The 20,011-nt window shown below is 26.9% G+C and overlaps 2 protein-coding genes across 3 annotated transcripts; one reads left to right on the top strand and one right to left on the bottom strand.

Moving 5' to 3' along the window:
• Positions 1–1,323: 1,323 nt before the first annotated feature.
• On the bottom strand, positions 1,324–7,086 carry LOC111028752. 2 transcript variants are annotated; one of them, XM_022307494.1, is made up of 3 exons: positions 3,372–3,595; positions 2,713–3,199; positions 1,324–1,939 (listed from the first exon to the last, which is right to left on the bottom strand). In XM_022307494.1, exons 2-3 carry the CDS (start codon positions 3,163–3,165, stop codon positions 1,727–1,729), a joined length of 666 nt encoding a protein of 221 aa, XP_022163186.1. In that variant the 5' UTR covers positions 3,166–3,199; positions 3,372–3,595; the 3' UTR covers positions 1,324–1,726. The 2 variants fall into 2 exon arrangements, with proteins under 2 accessions (XP_022163186.1, XP_022163187.1); XM_022307495.1 differs by lacking the exon at positions 3,372–3,595 and adding an exon at positions 6,978–7,086 and having other exon boundaries at positions 1,727–1,939.
• LOC111028753 (signal peptidase complex subunit 1) lies at positions 3,751–5,791 on the top strand. Its single transcript, XM_022307496.1, has 4 exons — positions 3,751–3,928; positions 4,376–4,435; positions 4,510–4,596; positions 5,244–5,791. The coding sequence occupies exons 1-4, from the start codon at positions 3,893–3,895 to the stop codon at positions 5,382–5,384; spliced, it is 324 nt and encodes a 107-aa protein (XP_022163188.1). The 5' UTR covers positions 3,751–3,892; the 3' UTR covers positions 5,385–5,791.
• Positions 7,087–20,011: the final 12,925 nt, after the last annotated feature.

Here is a 20,011-nt window from a genome sequence, read left to right as displayed (position 1 = left end):
TGTCTTGATGACTTAGGAGCCTATTATGGTCCCATATTTCTGTGCTTAAAAAAAAGGAATGAGTTGAACTTATATCTATTATAATTCAAATGAAAATAAAATATATATCTCAGTGACGTCATCGATGGAAAACTATTTGAGTGGGAAATTTGAAAACGATATTATTTCAATTTTGAACGCATTTTAAAATTTATTGTATAAATTATAACAAATAAATAATTATAAACAATACTTAGTCGGCTGGTTGTTAGGACATTTATTTATATGGTATTGAAATTTAGGGTAGGTCACAACTTTTGTTCTACAATTTAACCATCGCTGTTTTTAATATACTGCGGTTGTATATTTAAGAATTTAAATATGTCATACAATAAAAGTTGAATAAATAATCCAATATTTAACTATCATAAATGTGTTTACTATATCTTATATTTATATACAACATTTTCATTATGTTAAATTTATTAAATTAAAACATAGATCAAATACAAATTTTGAAATTTACATATAAATTGAGTTGTATAGATACATAAAAACTCACTTAGTTAATAATTCAAGTTTAAGGTTTTTTTTTATTATTAAAGTTCATTTTTAATTAGGTATAAATTATAAATAAAATAACTTCTACCCAATGTTTATGAATTTTATCTTATTTAAAAATTTTATCTTTAAACTTTGATACAATTTAGATAAAAATTTTACATGCTTTATGATTCAAATGTAAAATGAATTAAATCACACATTAATCAATTATGTAATTATATATATTTTGCTCATATAATGACAAGTACAAATTAACATGAACATAATAAGTACACATGCAATTTTGATACAAATATCAAAGAATTATTTTTAATTTAAACAAATATAAAATACTTGATTTAGATTGATTCAGGAACAATAACTCTATACATAAGGTACATACAAATTTGTACATTAACTTTATTTTTATTATATTACATACAATAATAACAATTAACTAAAAATAATTTTGATTATGATTTTGATTATACATTTAGTTAGTAAAAAAATTATTATAATTTGGCATCTAACAAAAAAAATGTGCATTATAAATTAGGTTTTTTGGGTGGTTAAACATCGGTTCATGCAATTTCCCTGTAGTTTTGGTGTTACTGTAATACTATGTGTACAATTTTAACACAGTTTATTTATATGAAGATTTTTTATAGAAGTTTGTTTATTCAAACACAACAAAACTAGTTTTGTCTGTGTATACAATTAAGTTGTTTGTTATACAGGGTCGATTAGGCCATGGCCGCAAACGAGGATAGAGCCCTACCATTTTTTTCTCGTAAATTTTAATTTGTTTGGAGTTTTCCTGGTCTTTATAAGGAGAAGTGACCCCATAAAGTATTTATAGAAATATTAAATTATAGGTAATTTTTTTACAGGGGTCAATGCTGTCCTGAGTTTTTTTTGGGGCCTTAGTATTTCATTATGGGATTCCACTCAAAAAACTGATCCATAAGCCCTTTGTTAAGCCAGGCTGACAATACTGTGATGTGCAATTTAGATGTGATTTGGCTTTATACTAGGACACTCTACAGTAAATGGATCAATCTAAAAACTCATAAACATTAACTGATGTATTTGATTTTCACATTTGTGAATTTCTTGTATTAATCTTCTCCTAACACACTCCATAATACCCAAATGTAAAATAGTGAATATGTTTAGTGAATTTTCATATTTTTTAACTTAAAAATTAATCAATATTTAAAAATTCTGCTAATTGATCTTTAGGTTTCATAATAATAATAATAATCCATCCAAGAACAGCACCATAACATCGACAGCAGTTTAATGCTCGCCAAGTCTCCGAAACTTTGGCTTCCACTTTGCTACCTGACATAATAGCTGTATCATATGTAGTACATGCAAATGCAGCTAAAGCTGTTAATACACTTAAGAATAATACCTGAAAAATACAAAAAGGTAATAGATTAATTTAAAATTGGTTTGAGAAAAAATAATTATAAAACTAATTAATTGTACAACAATGTCAACATGCATTGAGATTGGAAAGATTTTTTTTATGATAGCAAAATAACTCGAGAGAAGTGTAAGCAAGCACTGATCATTAACAAAACATTAAATAGATCGATTTTATCATTATTCACTCAACTGTCTTACTTAAATTAATATTGAATCTAAATTTACCAAAAAAAATTGGAAATTATAACTTTGTGAGGATACAATAAATTGTCAACTATAAAAGTAATAAGAGCCAAATTTTTGATTCACAAACAAAGGGGTTAGGTAAGATTTTTACATTTTTAAGTTTGAATATCTTTTGGTACAAAAAAAAATTGCTTTGTTTATTTTTCTAATCATAGTAGAGAAGGCAATTTTGGCTAAATTTATTTTTTCAGAAAAGAGATCAGATTGTAATAATACTTGACGCGACCACAGGTGATGCGGCCGGTCTTGGGAGAGATATCGATAAATTAATGGAAAAATTGCACGGTACGGGATTTGAACCCGCGACCCACGCGCCGGACTGCCGGAAGCGTAACACTGGGCCACCGCGAAATATTCATTAAATCTTGATATTCCCCCTTTAGGCCAGAGTGGCAGTGTGTACAATTGAGAGAGAGTGATGAGGCACTGGGGTCGTGTCATACTTCAACATTTAAAAATCTGAATAAATTACCAAATACATTAGAAATACCATCAAGTATTTAAACTTACTAAAATATATTTTGGTTTGAAGCTCTCACATCTGTACAAGTCAAAAATATCTAGAACTGTGCACATACATATAGTCGATAATAAGAAAAATGACATCAATATTAATGGTGATCGTTGAGATGCTTCACCCAAAAATAATTGTGCTAACGCTACTCCTGCTAGAAGACCTTGACTGACAGTGCCTAAAGATGCAAATACCCTTTGAACTCTTGCTGCTATTGGACGTAAATTATTGTAGTTCTCTGAAGAAGGTGGATGATCATTTACATGATTAAAGAAATCATGCTGTTCAGTCTTCACAAAACGATTTTTGTCTTGAACATAAATGACAATTTTATTAGCATCATTAGTGCTCGTTGGGCGGATTGGATGTGATAAACGACTAGTTGAACTTTGCACATCATCTCTCACTTCTTCTAATATGGCTGCAACTGTATTGCGACTAGTGTCCATCTTTTGTTGGAAAATCAAGTTATGGTTACATCACCTAATAAGCATAAAATTAAAAAATATTTTAAGATCAATAGCTTCAGTAATTAATTAGTGTATTATACATAATAACCATACTAGGTAGTAACAAACTACCTAATGAAACAATACTGAAAAATAGAAGAAAAAAAGAGATTATCACAACTATGGTAAGTAAAATAATAACAAACCGTTCATAAATGCTTTAAAAATTATAACAAAATCGTATAAAGAATGTATATTCTTTTACTGTTCTAAACAAGTTCATAATCAAAATATAATTGAACTGTAATAATTATAATATTAATTCATAATTCTTATAATAGGACTATTCAGAATAGGTAAAGGTACAAAAGTGAAGAGATTACAAAATATTTTCTCCAAACTCCAAATGAAAAAAGTGTAAACAAATAATAAACCATCATAAATAAACACTGATAGTGATAAAAGCGCGAAACAGATAGATAAGTCAAAACCAAAGATGACTACTATGAATTATAATGTCTTTGAATAATATGGCGATGACGTGTGTCGATAGTATTATCAATACGATAACGTATGTCGTATACAAATTTGTAATATTTGTATTCAGAAAATAAAATATTAGTCAATAGTTTTTACTTTTTAGAGCTTTTGAAGATTGACTTTTATATATTATAGTGGAGAAGTAAAATAAAGTGAAGTATATTATTTTATTTGCAAGCTTCCCATCATGTTCGATAATTTATCCATTTGGAAATGGCATATGGTAAGAACATCAAATTCTAAAATTGTTTAGTATTATGATCCGGGCATATTTTTAGGAATTTTTAGAAATGTTCTTAAATTTGATTTGCTGCAACCCTTTCAGCTCAAAATAATGTGCACAACCTCTCCCGTCAAGTTGATAAAATAGAGCAAAATATGTTCAAATACTTAAAAATAAGCCCCAATTTGTATGTATGTCAGTGTACAACCATACTGACTATGATTCTCATAATATTTTATTAAAACAAACATTATTTAAAATTCATAATGTTTTTTGTGATGAAATATTTGTTAGGTACTCTATAGAGTTTATATTTATGGCATTTATGTACTATGAAATTATAAATATAATTAAACTTTTTATTAGGACCATTATTACAATCTTGAATTCAAGTTAAATATGTTTTAGTCAAAATTTAAAATACAAAATAATTAATATGTTTTTTAGGACTTTGTGGGCCAAAAACATGCTGAATATTTGTTTAGAACCATTATTACTATGTGTGGGGTAAGTTTTTAATTTTTATTATTCATAGAAAATCTTATTGATATTAATATTATATTTGTTTGTATATTTAACAGTTTGTTGGTTTTATTTTGGGGTACGTAAAAGAGCAATTTTCAATCACAATTGGTCTAACATTAATTGGATTTTTTGTTTCTGCTTTAGTAAGTAAATTAATTATACATAATATTATGAATATTTGACAATAACAATTGAAAAACCAATTATTCAATAAAAAAAATGTTTGAAAATGAAATATACTTTTGGTATCTGTGGACCCAAAGCTCTTGTTTAACTGTAATTAGTTATCCAACCTCTAAATTTCATATTTTATCAAGTACAGCCCAAATGATTACCATGCATATCAAATAATGTCATATTTAATAATTCATACATGTTTGTCAGATACTTTGGCACAAACTCAGTGGTGTTTTTTAGTTTCAAATTAATAACATACTATTATTGTTATTATTATTATTATTATTATTATTATTATTATTATTAAGTTTTAAAAATTGTAGTTACAATTATAATTAAATAATAAATAACTCAAAATATGGAGAAACTTTGGTTATGAATGTTTGCACTTCTACCGTTGTGGCAAATTATCTGACAATAACAGTAATGGAAAGTGTACTGAACCAAAAAATGTGCAATTGATAGCATAATAAACTAGTACATCTTCACAATAAACATTGAGCTCTTATTAAATACTATAATAGAATTATGATTATTAAACAATTGGACTAACTCTGTAACAATAACTAGAAACTCCAAATGCTCTAAATCTTAAAACAAATTTAATTTTTAGCTGACAATTCCACCTTGGCCTTTTTATGCTCGTAATCCACTTAGATGGCAAAAAGTAAAGAAGGTTAAGAAAATTGAAAATATCCTAACCTATGATGAGTACAAAGAAGAAAAAAAGAAAGAAAAAAAGAAGACAAAATGAAATAGTTTATAGCATATTTTTTTAATATTTTATTTTTTCCTATTATATTATTTAATTTAAATCAATTATTTGAAATAAATATATGTTATATATTATATTATATTGTATTAAAAGAAATTATATTTACATTAAATATTATGAATAAGCTAGGTATGTAAATGTCCTAAAAAAAAGAAAAAAAATTTTAAACATGGGTTTAAGTTAGTAACTACTCTGCTGTACAGTTGTTTAATCAATCTCGTCATTGTGGAGTAAGTCATTGTAATGTATGTGTTAAATTTGAATTTAATGATAAATCATTGTTTATAAAAAACAATTCAAAGCAAACATAGTCTGTCAGTCTATATTATTACGTTAATTTGATGATACATTTATATTACAATTAAAGTTTATTTTGTTCTTAATAATATGGTAGGTTTAATTAATTTTTGCAAAAACATTGCGTTTGAAAATGTTATGGTGTGAATTAAATATAATAATAAACAGCAAAAGTTTCATGTACTCACAAAAAACATTTTGGAATAACAACAAAATAATTAAAATTGTTGTTATTTTTCATTTATATTCTTATTGTAACAAATTTCTATAAACATAAAATAGTGGTTTTACAGTTTGTAATTTTTTTTTCTTGCAGTATTAACTACTTTTGAGAAACCTCATATTAACTTTTCAATCTTAATCCATACAAATTAAATGTTTCGTACATTTTTAACTAAAACTTAATTTGGTCAAAATTCTAACTTTAAAGTTAAACACTTAAATAAAATATTGTGATTATGTATATAAATTCTTTGGTTTCAACTTAAATTATAAGAAAGTTAAAAACTTGAATTTGTTACCAAAATAATAAATTTTAATAATTTAAAGTTACCTCATTCCCCTTTTTTATGATTCGTTTTATAGCTATTAGCTACACACTTTATATAATGAAAAAATAAATTATTAATTGTACATTTATTAATAGTTATTGTAACGTTATTGGGAAGAGGGGTGAGTTTACCACTAGTCAAGCGTAACTCAAGCATAGTATTAACACAGCTATAACTAGACATTTTTAATGGAGTCTATTGGTTATAAGTTATAACTATGACTTATCAGCATAAACAATAATTTATTTTACAAATATTATGTAAAATTAATTTTGATACATTTTTAAAATATTCAAGTTTCATCTACTATTTACATATACCTATTTATTGTTATACTATGATGAATTGTCATCAGAAAATGACTGATTCAGTCTTGAAAATATAATATATTTTAGTAGATCCTTCAAATACGTTTTCAATCAACCTATAGTGTTGAAAATCCACCTATAAACAGTGTTAATACCTACAGCCGTTCATGGAAATCTAATTCTAAAAAATATAAAGCACCAATGATGTATACCTTTATGAACATAGCTCTTAAGCAATAAGCGATGATGGTTGTCACTACACTTATCAGAAAGTATTAAAGTATAGGTACAGTTTAAATTCTATATGTAATCATTCATACTATTATTATAGACTATTAAATAACCAAAAACCTTAGGTGTGACATAAAAATACTTATGGGGTATGGTTATGTACTTATATATAATAAAGTATTTACCTGATACAGCGATACCTACGTAAAGCAATATGCATGCACTATAATTGCCCTAGTCCAGGGGCCCTCAGCCTTACCCACACCACTGATCAGTACCTACTATAGGTGGGTTAAACATTTATTTATTTTTAAATTAATATTATGGCACTGGTAAAAACTTGAACCTATGATATTATTTTTATAAATTTAAGTTTATCAATTTGGTTTTCTTCTAACTGTTCGATAGTATTAGAAATAAATGCTTCTTTTTCTTAAATATTGTGTACCTATAATCTGATTGCCTTTAGAACTAAGGTCAATCATATTAATTGTATGTTTTTATCTGTCATCGTCTTCACTTCGTGGGTAACAAAACGGGTGTAAGTACTAATAGTATCAAATTAAATATAATAATTATTTAATTATTAATGATGAACAATGACAGTAAATATCAAAATAAATGGACACAAATATTGTCATTCTGTATCAGCTCTCAACACTAGTAACAACAACTAACAACGTATATTTTTTGTAGATTTGTAGGACAGTTCTATACTATTTTTTATTTTTTATTTTTTCTTTAACTTAAAAATGGACCAACTGAAAAAACAAACTTGTCGCCGCCCATCAAAGAAATTGTTGAGTTCTTGGGTGATTAATATTATAGGAATTCATGACAAAACTAAGTACAAATATTATTTTATTATCAAATATGATTATTCGTTTAATGCAATAATTAATTAAAATTATGTCAAAGTCCTAATTCAGATGTCATAGAACGAATGTTGTGGAACCAATTTCTAAAGTGCTGTCGTGCTGATAATCAACCTGAATGGTCATCAATCAAGGGAAACAATATTAGGTAAAGTTTAAAAATAAACTTCTAAATTTAAGTACAAAAATTCTCAAAGCACTATAGCCTCCATATCTTCTAAACCCATTGGCCATTATTATGAAGTTATTATCTTTAATACATTTAGTCAAATAACTTAATTATCATCTAAAAAAAAAGGAGTAACTTTTTATGAGCGTTTAATGTTAAAATGTTGACAAAATTCATCAAAATCACGAAAATTGGTAAATTATTTCGAGTTAGAAATTCAAAAAAAAAATTGTGTATGTATATCTATGATTTGAAATTCTTATTCAAAATCTCTCTTAAGTTTAAATCCCTTGAATTAATTTTTTACAAGCGTTTGAAGTTACACATTAGATATTCATCCGTAAATTAACAAATTCTCATACAATGATTTTCTTATTTTGTTGTTATTTAAAAGCTATTATAGATACTTGAATTACTTTTCATCAAATGTTTATTGCCTCATTTTCTATACATTATATAATTTTCAAAGGTTACTCGTATTGAGCTATTAATAGACATTTAAAATTTGAAATATTTTCTATAAATATCAATTAACATATTTTCATTGTGCCGAAATACTTAAAAATTGAATACAAAGCTATTAAAGTAGTTATAGTAGCAGTTTATAAATATTAAAGAATACGAACATTTTTTTTTTAGTATTAAAAATTCAAATTTTGGCATAATTTATCAAAAGCTCGATAATTTTTAAACTATTTTGTAGTTGAAAAATTATGAAATATTCAATTTTTATAGTTAAGAATTTAAAATTTAAAACTATGATTCTCATAAATAGTTCCTACTGTATAGTCTGTAACCAAAATATCTAAAAATTAATATACTCAGTTCTTTTTTACCGACATTTTAATTTGTAGTTCAAATTTGGACTAAATTACATATTTAAACCAAGAATAACGATTTTAGTTGTTTTGTTGTAATTTAAAAAGATTATTCGTAAGTACTCGAGACTTGTATTGTACATTATTATATTGTATACACACATGTTATTTTCAAATGCAATTTTTTTGACAAAAATGAATTTATCCTACTAATGTAAAATAAATGACTTTAGTCACAATAATATCATAAAATATACCTACGTGGCTAAGTAATAAAAGTAGGGACTAACAGACTGTCCTGCTCAGAATCGTTTTTTGTATATAATGATTATTAAATTCAAAGTTTCACACCCATAACAGTGAGTCAGTGACTCGATCTTTAGAAACCTACTGTACAGCAGAACGTTACCCGCTTGTCTGCTTTTTTTAATGTAAATTGTGTATGTGAACACATACACTAAAAAATAAAATTAAAAAAAGTTTAACTTTCCGTATTGATAGATAAAAGTAAAACAAATAAATTATAAAATATCCTTAAAAATAGATCTTCTAGCTTGACTAGCCCCAAGGCTGACTCGCCGCCTAATCTCTGAATCGTTATTCGTATGCGGCAATGATCATGGTGTTTTTGCGTACCCCTACACTAGTATATTAGTTTTTGAACACAATATTGTTTCGTTTATTATCCATCACCCAGTTAATTGGTCTAAACTAATGAGTCTAGAGTATGGTCTTCCTAGTATAGACCCGGCTTATTAAACAATATGCATATGCATAGACTATAGAGCATAGACAAATATAAACAATATTTATATCATGATACTTTTTTTATAGAGTTTAGAATAGTAGACGAATTTACGTAGGTATTACGATAGAGATAGACTGTGGGTAAGTATACTCGTATATTATTGTAGAACAATACAATTTCAAAGTGTAACATAACACGATAAAATACTTGATAAGTCATACAACTATTTGTTCATTTTGTGTCTGATATTAAATATTAAAATAGCAAATAATTTGTGCATGTAACTATAAATTGTCTATTGTCGTATTGGAATTTGGAATTTATAATTTAATACCAATGTAATGTGTTTATGATTAATTTCTAGTTCTAATTTTAAAATGGTCCGGTTATAAAATGTATAAAATATAGATTTATTCATCAATTAATAATGTTCTTTTGCTAAATTCTAATGAAAAGTGTGGTCGTGTGGAACAATGATAATCATTAATCATTATTACCTTTAACCTACCTCCTTATATGGGTATATTTAACAATGGGTGTAATATAATAAATTACTATTATTTGAATCGGGATTTTTTTTTTTTTTGCAAAAAGTCTGGTTAATCTACTCTTAAAGTTATAATTTTTATGGAAAGCTATTTATTAAAGTGTCCATTTATTTGATCTAACCTTCTATCAAACTTTAAAATATGAACATTATCTCATGGTATTTCTTACGATATTTTAATTTTCAAGCTAGTTAGGAGAATGATTAAATTGTATTTTGTATAACTACTTGTAACTTTGTACTATATATAGTAAGTACGTACCTACTACCTACGTTTTCCTAGTTTTCCGTGTAAACCTTGTCGTACTATAATGACATAATATACCAAAATTCCAAAATATCAAATAGGTAGTTGAAAATTTAAATTTGATATTCAACTATACTACTCGGTATGGTTATGATTCACTAATGAAATTTAATTATTAAGGAGTAATGACTCTAGGGAATAGTGAAACTAAAACAATATAATAAAAGCAATATTATTTAATCTAATGAATAACAATACAATTCTGAACACGGATCACAACCTGGACCATTAAAACCGAATGTTATTTTATGTGGACCGCCATTTCGTGAACTTTGGTCTACTGGAACACGGGATGGTGGAATAGCACCTACGACTTACCTCAGGCACGCCCGGAGAGGGGTGGCCAGGTGGTGCAAATGCACCACCTGAAAATTTTAATAATTTGGATTTTTCAAATAAATAATAAAATATAAAAATTCCTTCTCTGTAAATTTTTAATTTATGCCCATGATTATTCCCAATATAGTAAATATTAAATACTTATTAGCTATTCAGGCATCTGACTATTCTGAGATACCACCGTCTGTCGCATTTTAGTACTGTGTACAGCCACGTCTAACCACGCGTCTATTATTAATACATTTATTTTGGTCATCAATAATATTATTATGAATTTCGTTATCTGACATCTATTCTGTGGTACACTATTATTTATATATATATATATGTATGTGTGTGTTATACATCTAAAATTCTATCTAATTTTTATATTTTATAAGAAGTAATAAATAAAATGAGTTATGTTTTAAATATATTTTGTTATACCCATTATTGATGATAAATAATATATGTCATGTAATAAGTTTTAGGGGGTGTGGGGGGCAAAGCCCCCCACATCTTATATTGATATTAAAAATATTTTGCACCTAGTGAGCTACATCTCTGCGGGCGTGCCTGACTTACCTACCTTAGTTTTGCTAGTATAAATTAATTATAATATTAAAGATAACAATATAAAATGATAACTTGAAAAATAAGAGTGAAGAGGCCTCCCAGTGGTATAGCAGTTACCTTTAAGGAACACTAAATCTATCTACGTAATGTAATGAACTACATTTCATTTTTTTTTTTTGGAAAAGCTGGTTACGACACCACTGTCTATTTAGTCCTATTTTGGGTTTAAAAATGTTGACTACAAAATGTGACGACTGGTATTTTATAATGGTAGCCACTAGCGCAGTAGCGCATCGCCGCTAGCGTAATTATTTTGATAATGGACAAAACGGATAACAAACATAACCCGACTGATGGTTGATAAAATTAAACAAAAGTTAGAACACATACCATTGATTTTATAATAATATAAACTATATTTTAAAATCAATGCACATTGCACTTGGGTAAATACGTAATATTGTAATAATATGACCCGACCTGTACCTACTTTCGGTTTTTGATAACAACACAGTTGAAAACATTCACAGTGATTATATAAGCAGTGACCACTGTATTTAAAAACTTTTAAATCCCGGATTCCTGCATATTTTTTCTGGATGATAGCATTATAAATTATAAAATAAACTATGTATTTTATAATAATTTCATTTTTTAAGGCATACCTTACAACACATTACAAATTGAAAATGTATTTTTTAATAAACAAAAAATTACAATACATTTTGAATTCAAACATACAATTTACTTTAGTAACTCACTCTTTTTTTACATTTAGTGATGTTATTAAAAAATTAAAATTTTTATTCTTCTTTGTTTGGCCTACAATTTTGTAACAATTGTTATGTTTGTCATTTTTATCTACAATATGTTTTTCACAGAAATGTTTATTTGTGGAAACAATATTAATAATATAACCAGGATCTCGAGTCCACAGTCCTCCAAATAAACGATAATTAGGGCCCGGATGTTGATGACTTTTTTTGGAACATAAACAAATAAACATAAACAAACATAAACAAAACATTTTACAAATAAACGATGCTTTTCTAGCTTAAAATGTGTTTCAGTAGTACTGAATCAGTACAATGAATTGGTTTTAGGTCATTTTTGTGACTTCTGAAGTCATTTTTTTAACTTTTAAGTTTTTTAAGAACTGAAAGGAAAACGAGTCCATTTTTTGTCATTATTGTTTTTTCCATTTCCACCAGTCAAATTATTTAATATTTCTTACCTATTACGAAAAATACTTAAAACAAAAAGTTTAATTGCAGTTTTCTAAATCAAAACCAGTTTTGAAATTTTAAATTAAATAAAAATCACTATGTTAATTATAATTTATTTATTGAACATACAATAATTGTAAGAGTATCATAGCTTAATATCTGCCGACTGCTATCAGCCATTATGATCTTCGACAATCATCAGTTCAATAAGGAAAATCTATTTTTTTTTAAATGTTACAATTTTAGGTATATTACATGTTTTGAGAAATGCTTTAAAATTGCGATTGAAAAGGACAGTAAGTTATCGACTTTAAGGGATCGTTTTATCTTCATTTGTGTAGAAACCACTAAGAAAGGATTTTCCAAACTTCGTATTTAAAGATGTTTTTCAAGCAAGGATTTTGAGGTTCAAGGTGGAATTCGAAATTTAAATTCTTTTATAAATGGGGAGCAATTAGTTGCAGATTAGAATAGTAGTAGTAGAAATTGATATTTTTTTTGTACATCAAATATAAATATGGCTGACATAGGTTAGCTACTCGGTAAGATGAGGTAAAAAGATGCATCAAATCATCGTGTTTATGTGGCTTAAAGAAATTATATCTTAAAACCATAGGCACACTTTCAGTTTTTGACTTGGTGGCTGGAGGGGCTTCACATGTTTATTTTTTTTTTCGTGTGGTGCTATGTCCGGGAGTAGCCCTGAAGGCCCAGTTCGGACGCCAATGTGGAAAAAAATTTAATTGGGCCCCCAAGGGTTTCTGCTGTACCCGTTGGGGGGGGGAGGGGGAGGGGCGGTCCCGTCGCCTAAACAGTTGACTGCTTACATAGCGATAACGCCCGTGTTATCACTTTATCAGTAATCTATCGTGGGTAATTAATAATAATTTGTAATACTATTTCGTATTATACCTATATAGTATATTATGTTCTGCGAGTGGGTCTGATGTCTTTACTATAGAAACACACGAATAATGAATCATTGTTTAAACTTAAGAAAAAAATTTCTTCAAACAGCTTTTACCATAGATTTAATATACTAGTTTATTTAATCTATACTTTTACTGACTTATGTTAATTAGATAACAGATGAAGGATTTTATACTTCAATTAAAAAACACATTTTTGGAGGGGCTAATTTTAATATTGGAGCGGCTTAGTCCGTCTAAGTCCCCCAAAATTGCACCCATGCGCTTAAAACCAAATATATTTTTATAGCTCATGTACTCAAAAACTGCTCGATTAATTTTAACAAAAATCTCAAATATTGTTTTTAGAGATACCAGAAAACATTAACTTTATAAATTATAAAAACATAATACATAATATTTAATACTTTTTAATTATATCTACACATGAAATTTAAAGTTGTAATTGATATATTATATAGGTATACCTATAATTTATAAGTGTAGTATTTTATATAAGTATAACTTTCGTGAATTTTAATTAACAAATTACGTGACAATAAACTATTATAAATTTATGAAGTGCAATATTTGATTAGATAACAATGAACATTATAGCCAAGTGGACACAAAATAAAATAATATGTCATATATTATATCCTAGTTGTAAGCTATTATACCTAATAACAGTAATAGTAGTAATACCTACTTAAAATCAAACACTTACCTTCCAGGCTTCATTTAAATACTTTAATCTATTGTATTATGTAATAGTTTATTAAACAGTCAGAAAGTATTACTATTTGCACACCACATTATGTCCGGTATTCTTACCTTAACAGCCTTAAAAGTTGAATGTACCTACTACCAAACGCAGGTCGACACCACAATACAAAACAATAAGTTTACAACTTACATAGACTTATTTAATATTCTTACTTAATTTTTAGATGAATTTAAATCAATAGTTATTTGTTTACTCGCCATTATGGCCACTATCATATTGTTTAAAGGCTTTGGGGTACCTTTATTAGGCTATAGGAACATTTGTTTTGTCCTTTACATAAGCTCAAATTTTTTTTTTAGAAAATTAATCATTTATTAAAAAATATAAATACAAGTAGTCTATCTACACACTATAATTACATTTAGCGGCGAATATATATAAGTAGCATGTTTGTCCAACAATCGGTTATGTAATTTTGCCTATAATGTCCAATATACATACGAGTACATAAATACATTATTTTTTGAGTGTACTGTCATGTGTCAATGTCTTATAAGTTATAAAAAACCAAATAAATACAAATGACACATTTGTTGTAAATTTAGTTTACTACGTCAGCATTTCAATTTTGGATCATTGTATGTATTTATAAATGGTAAGCCAATGCCAATAATCTATGATTTAGATTATAAGTACACTAATATTTTAGCATACATATTATTTTCTTTATTTTCTTTGTAATTGTCATAGTTATTTACCATATTTTTAACTCATTCTTGATTCTTGAGGTTTGAGGTTTGATACGTGTATGACAACCCCTTTTCTGGATAATTGTGTATTTTCAATTTTTTCTTAAATAGTTTTTTTCTATTTTATTGTAAGTTTATCATTCGTTTAATTGCATTTCTATCTGGTAACAAGAACTTCTCTGTTACGAATGTTAACAATGCTAATTAATACACATGTCAATTTGCCCCAAACCATTAAAAAAAAAATTAACATTAATCATTAGGTATATTGAAAAAAAACTGGGTACCTATTTAATTCACATGATCATTTAGTAATACATACATCATACATACTCAAAGACGTAAATAAGGGAGGTCTAATGTGGTAAGTGGGTGGGGGGGGGGGCTTACACCTCAAATATTAAACACTATTGTCTTTGTTTTGGAAGCTTATAATAATATTTTATACATTAATTAAGTATAATATCGTAGAAAAAATAGTTATTTTGAATCACCTGAAAAAATGTTTTGATTAAGTAACACACAAATTTATTATCTTTAATAATTGTATTATATTTATTCAATATAAGAAATATTATAAGTATACAACGCGTTCAATGTGTCAAATGTATCATATTATGATAGTATGTAAATCTTAAAGTATGAAAAAATCCATTTAAAGAGAGAAAGAGGGATGCCCAACTTTTTTTAATCGTTTAATTAATGTCTTACCCTTTTAAATTATAGTAGGTGTAGGTATATGTACTTAATTTAATATTTCTAAGCCAAATATTTTTCTAAGAATTTTGATACGTAATAATCAGATTTTAAATCAGTAGGTAGTTAGTTAATTATAATGTATAACTATATAGAAGTATAAATGAGCATGTCGGAGTTGTGATCAAATTTTTTTTGGGACATACCTCTGTATCCACACAGCTAAACATAGTTTTCGATTTATGTTGCTCTACATAAATTAGATAGCAAACTAAGGGGAAGCACACACTGTCTATAGTTTCCATGCCAATAAACAATAATATTATATCAATATATTTTAAAGAACATTCAAGGTTACGTAAGTATGAGTGGATTTGTTAATAAACCATTGAAATACTTTAGCAAATGTGTGTACCTATATTTGATTATAATTTATTCTATTTTATTTGTATGATAGCTAAAAAAAATTATAAATATTCGTTATATTTACAATTATTTGTAGTTAATTTTTACAATAAAACAAAAATACTAAGAAATTAGTAAATTCGTCAGAAATACGATAGTAATGTTCAAATTATATTTTGTATACCATATAATTAATAAATAATAATTCATGAAATGTTGAATTTTAATACTTATATAGCTTTAATATCTAAGTAATATACTAATATCTACGTCATACATTTCTCTTAAAGCTTTTAAAAACAATTGAAAATACACGGGTGACATTTTTTTTTATCAAAGTTTGAAGTTCAAAATATGATGACGAAATTGGAAATTTCAAATTTCTAACATAAAATAACGATTTTTATCAAACGGGTTTAGTTATTTTGTTATTAATTACAACTTTTTATTCAAAAAAACGCTATCGTCAACAATTAAAATTTTCCATTATTACTTTAATTTTTATAATACCTACACAATGCATATTTAAAATATTTTGACTTTGTATTAGATACTTTTAACTCTTAAAAAATTATTATAGACAGGACCTGATAAAAGTATAGTTGATCTAGGCACCTAGAGCGGCACTTTAGGAGAGGCGGCATTTTCAAAATTGACTCATATATTTTTTTTTCTATCGGTATTTTATAAGAAAAATATTTTTAAAAATGTATCCGTGAAAAGGAAAACCAACTTACCTATTCAATAAAATACTTGAAAAATGATTATATAATAATTATAAATACATAATTATATATTTATAACGTCGTGTCAATTATGTTCGTATAAGGCCGATACGATGAATATCAAAAGAGTTTTCAAAGTTCAAACTTGTCCGGCGAGGACTGCCGATGCGATATCGGACTCACTCGCTTTCCAGTTTGGACATGTCAAATCATGTTACGGTTTTGATTTACATTTTAATCGTACCGGCACCATTTTGTATTTTTGTACATCATATTTTCGTATAATTTGTATCTATCTTTTATTTTCGTCTTGACACGTGCTCGATTCTTGACGGCTGAAGATCGTTGAAAATTGAAATTCAGTTGATTTCTTTTGTAAGTAAAATACTATCTGCAATTCATGCACATTAATAAAACTAATTGCCCAATGTTTTTAATCAACTATAACATATATGTCAGTATCATTTAATATTTATTATATCAGTTCTTGAGTACATATGTAGAAACAAGTTGATATAACTTTACCCTAATGGCTAATACTTATGTAATACTAAGGATTATTCTATTAACTTTACAGTTTACATGTAACTGCTGCAACAGCTGAGAGTTCTCAAAACTTAAACGTGCACTATTTTTGCTTGAGCCCGTCCTAATTATAGACGATTTAAATTTTGAATTTTTTCATAAATGTCGATTAAACAATTTTTATCTGCCGAAAAGCTTGAAACAGTCATCCATGATTCCTTCTAAGTTCTTCTTATAGTACCTAAGTCTTATAAGTTCATGCTTTGATGATATTAAATATTCAACGAAAAAAATCGATCAAGTAGGCTCTGTAGTAAGGCTCTTAGTCTAAATCTGCTGATTGCTGTACAGTATAGGTTTCAAGAGGTCCATAAGATAATATTCTTTATTCTTTATTCTTTTCTTTATTACGGAAATAAATTCCAATTACAGTTTTTTTTTTTTTTTTTTTCATAATATAATATATATATATAATATATTGTACACGTACATTAACAGTAAATGAGTTATATATAACAATAATTTTAATAACAATGATAATTATAATAATAATAAAAATAACTTAAAATTTAAAGAGCAAATAGGTATTAATATCATACAATAAATATTTAAATATTTAAATTTCTATAATAAAAAAATACAATGAAATAAAAAAACGAGATATTAATTTTTTTCTAGTACCTAATTTGTTATGTATTTCTTAGAACATTTGACATAAAAGTATTTAGAGAATTATCAAAAAAATCAATATTTTTTATAGAGTTGCCTGTGGACATTAAAATATTTGATGGAGAATTTCGCATATAGTTTGTAGCTGAATGTTTTATGTAGAATAAATTTACAGATCGGTGGTTTATTGAATTTATTTTAAAATTTATATTTTGTAGTAATTCCGGACAATCAATCATATTATTTAATAATTTGAATAAAAATTTTGATTTAATTTGCATAAATCTTTGTTCTAGTGATTGCATATTAAAAAACTGGATTGTAACATTATAATCAGAATGGGGTGCTCTATAAACAAAACATTGATAGCATAAAAATCTGATAAAATTATTTTGAATTTTGTTTTTTTTGATGGCCGCCCAATTACAACATTTTGAATTAAAATTGTCTAAATTTATGCCTAAAACCTTCTCTTCACAGGGAAGAGATGTCCTCTTTAATTAAAAAAAAACTGCACTTCGATTGAATAAATAGTTGGGAAGTTTATCCCGAACAAAAGAAAGCGACTTCATTTTATATAGTAGTATAGATTTGTAATTTATTTTAATATTAGTAATACACTAATACGGTTGCCTTTACGTTGAATTAATTTTTGCCTATAACATTAGATACATTTATTATAATAGTATAACATATATTACTGTAACTCACTTTTAAGTCAATAACGACTAACCATAGAAAGTTAGAAAATAGAAATTCTTATTTATAATGCTATAACGGTGGAGTTGTCCTCAAGTCCTTTCTTGTGAGCACATACTACTTATTCATAATTTCTGGAATCCAGTCCACTCGTGAACAGCTTTAGGTGCCACCGTGCCGGGGTTGCAGTTTTCACGGGGTAGTTAGTTGGTAGGTATCTAACTATTTGAAATATTTAACTCTACCACCCATTATACCCTTCAGAAACATTTGAGTTCTTGAAAACTCATTTTCTTATATAATAGTCGTATGTCATTTAGTTACATTAGAAAGTGTTATACCTGCATAAAAGATTTTTTTTTTAAACAGAATAGTCGAGACTCTGCAACTTGCAAGTGGCCACTAATCACTAGCCAGTAGCCACTTGGTATTTCAAGCTTAATTGCAGTAGCAACGTATAGTATAAATAAATAACTAGGTTGGTAATAGCGTAATACCAAGGTGGGTCCCTACCTTGAATTATTTGCCTACATATCAATGCAATTACAAATATTAATAAAATATAAATTAATGTATTATTGCATTCAACAAAGTGCCTACCTACCGAAGTTGCTATAAAGTAAAAGTGTTATACAAATATTTCAAACAGTTCAAAAATAAAATCACCTATATATTTAAGACTTTCAAAACAATTATTTTATTTATTTATAGGTACCTGTCCTACCTACTTTTTTAGATATGTACTCTAGTACTCGAGACGTTACGTACAACTAACACAAGAGTACAAGACACTCAAAGACAGCAAAACACAAGTCATACACAATTGATAACGAATACACACCACCATAACTTTGTTTTTTGAAAATTTTTTTAATGTCAAGTCAAGGTGATTATTATTTATTACCTGAATTATCTTTCACGTCATATACAAATGTTACCTAACCTTTTTAACTATAATATAATGATAATATTCTAGTGATTATAAGTACCTATACCTATGATATTATATACCTGATTATGTGCTACTGTTTAGTCTAATATATTAGTTAAGTATCCATCTATAATACCTGTTATCACAACGTATTAGGTATATTTTTATTATTTTAAAACAATGTGATATAATATTAAACAAATTTCCACTAGGTGTCCATTTAGGTATATTTTATGATAGGTATTGTCTTTAATAGACTTTGAATACATCATCAGCCATGATTTCCGAACGTCGAATAATGGTAAAAAAAAACAGTTTTATAATGTTTACCTTTATGTCCATGGTAAATTTTTATTTTGCGTATCATTATCGCATCATAATATTATTATTATTATTATTGTCCCACATTATAAGATCCTTATCATTTATCAACCCCGAGCCTGAAGCAGCAAGCTGTAGTAGTTGTTGCCACTTGCCCAGCCATTACCCACAATAATCTCATTCTGTGACAATAATATCACGTATTATTCACAACGATTGTGCATTTGTGCTACTGCGCACAATAATATGTGACCGAATTCTGGTAAAATAATAATAATAA

The sequence above is a fragment of the Myzus persicae genome, unplaced genomic scaffold (assembly GCF_001856785.1).
Source record: "Myzus persicae strain clone G006 unplaced genomic scaffold, MPER_G0061.0, whole genome shotgun sequence".
Classification (NCBI taxonomy): Eukaryota; Metazoa; Arthropoda; class Insecta; order Hemiptera; family Aphididae; genus Myzus; species Myzus persicae.
Note: the sequence above shows the minus strand (reverse complement) of the source record. Positions and strands in the feature narration are given on the sequence as shown.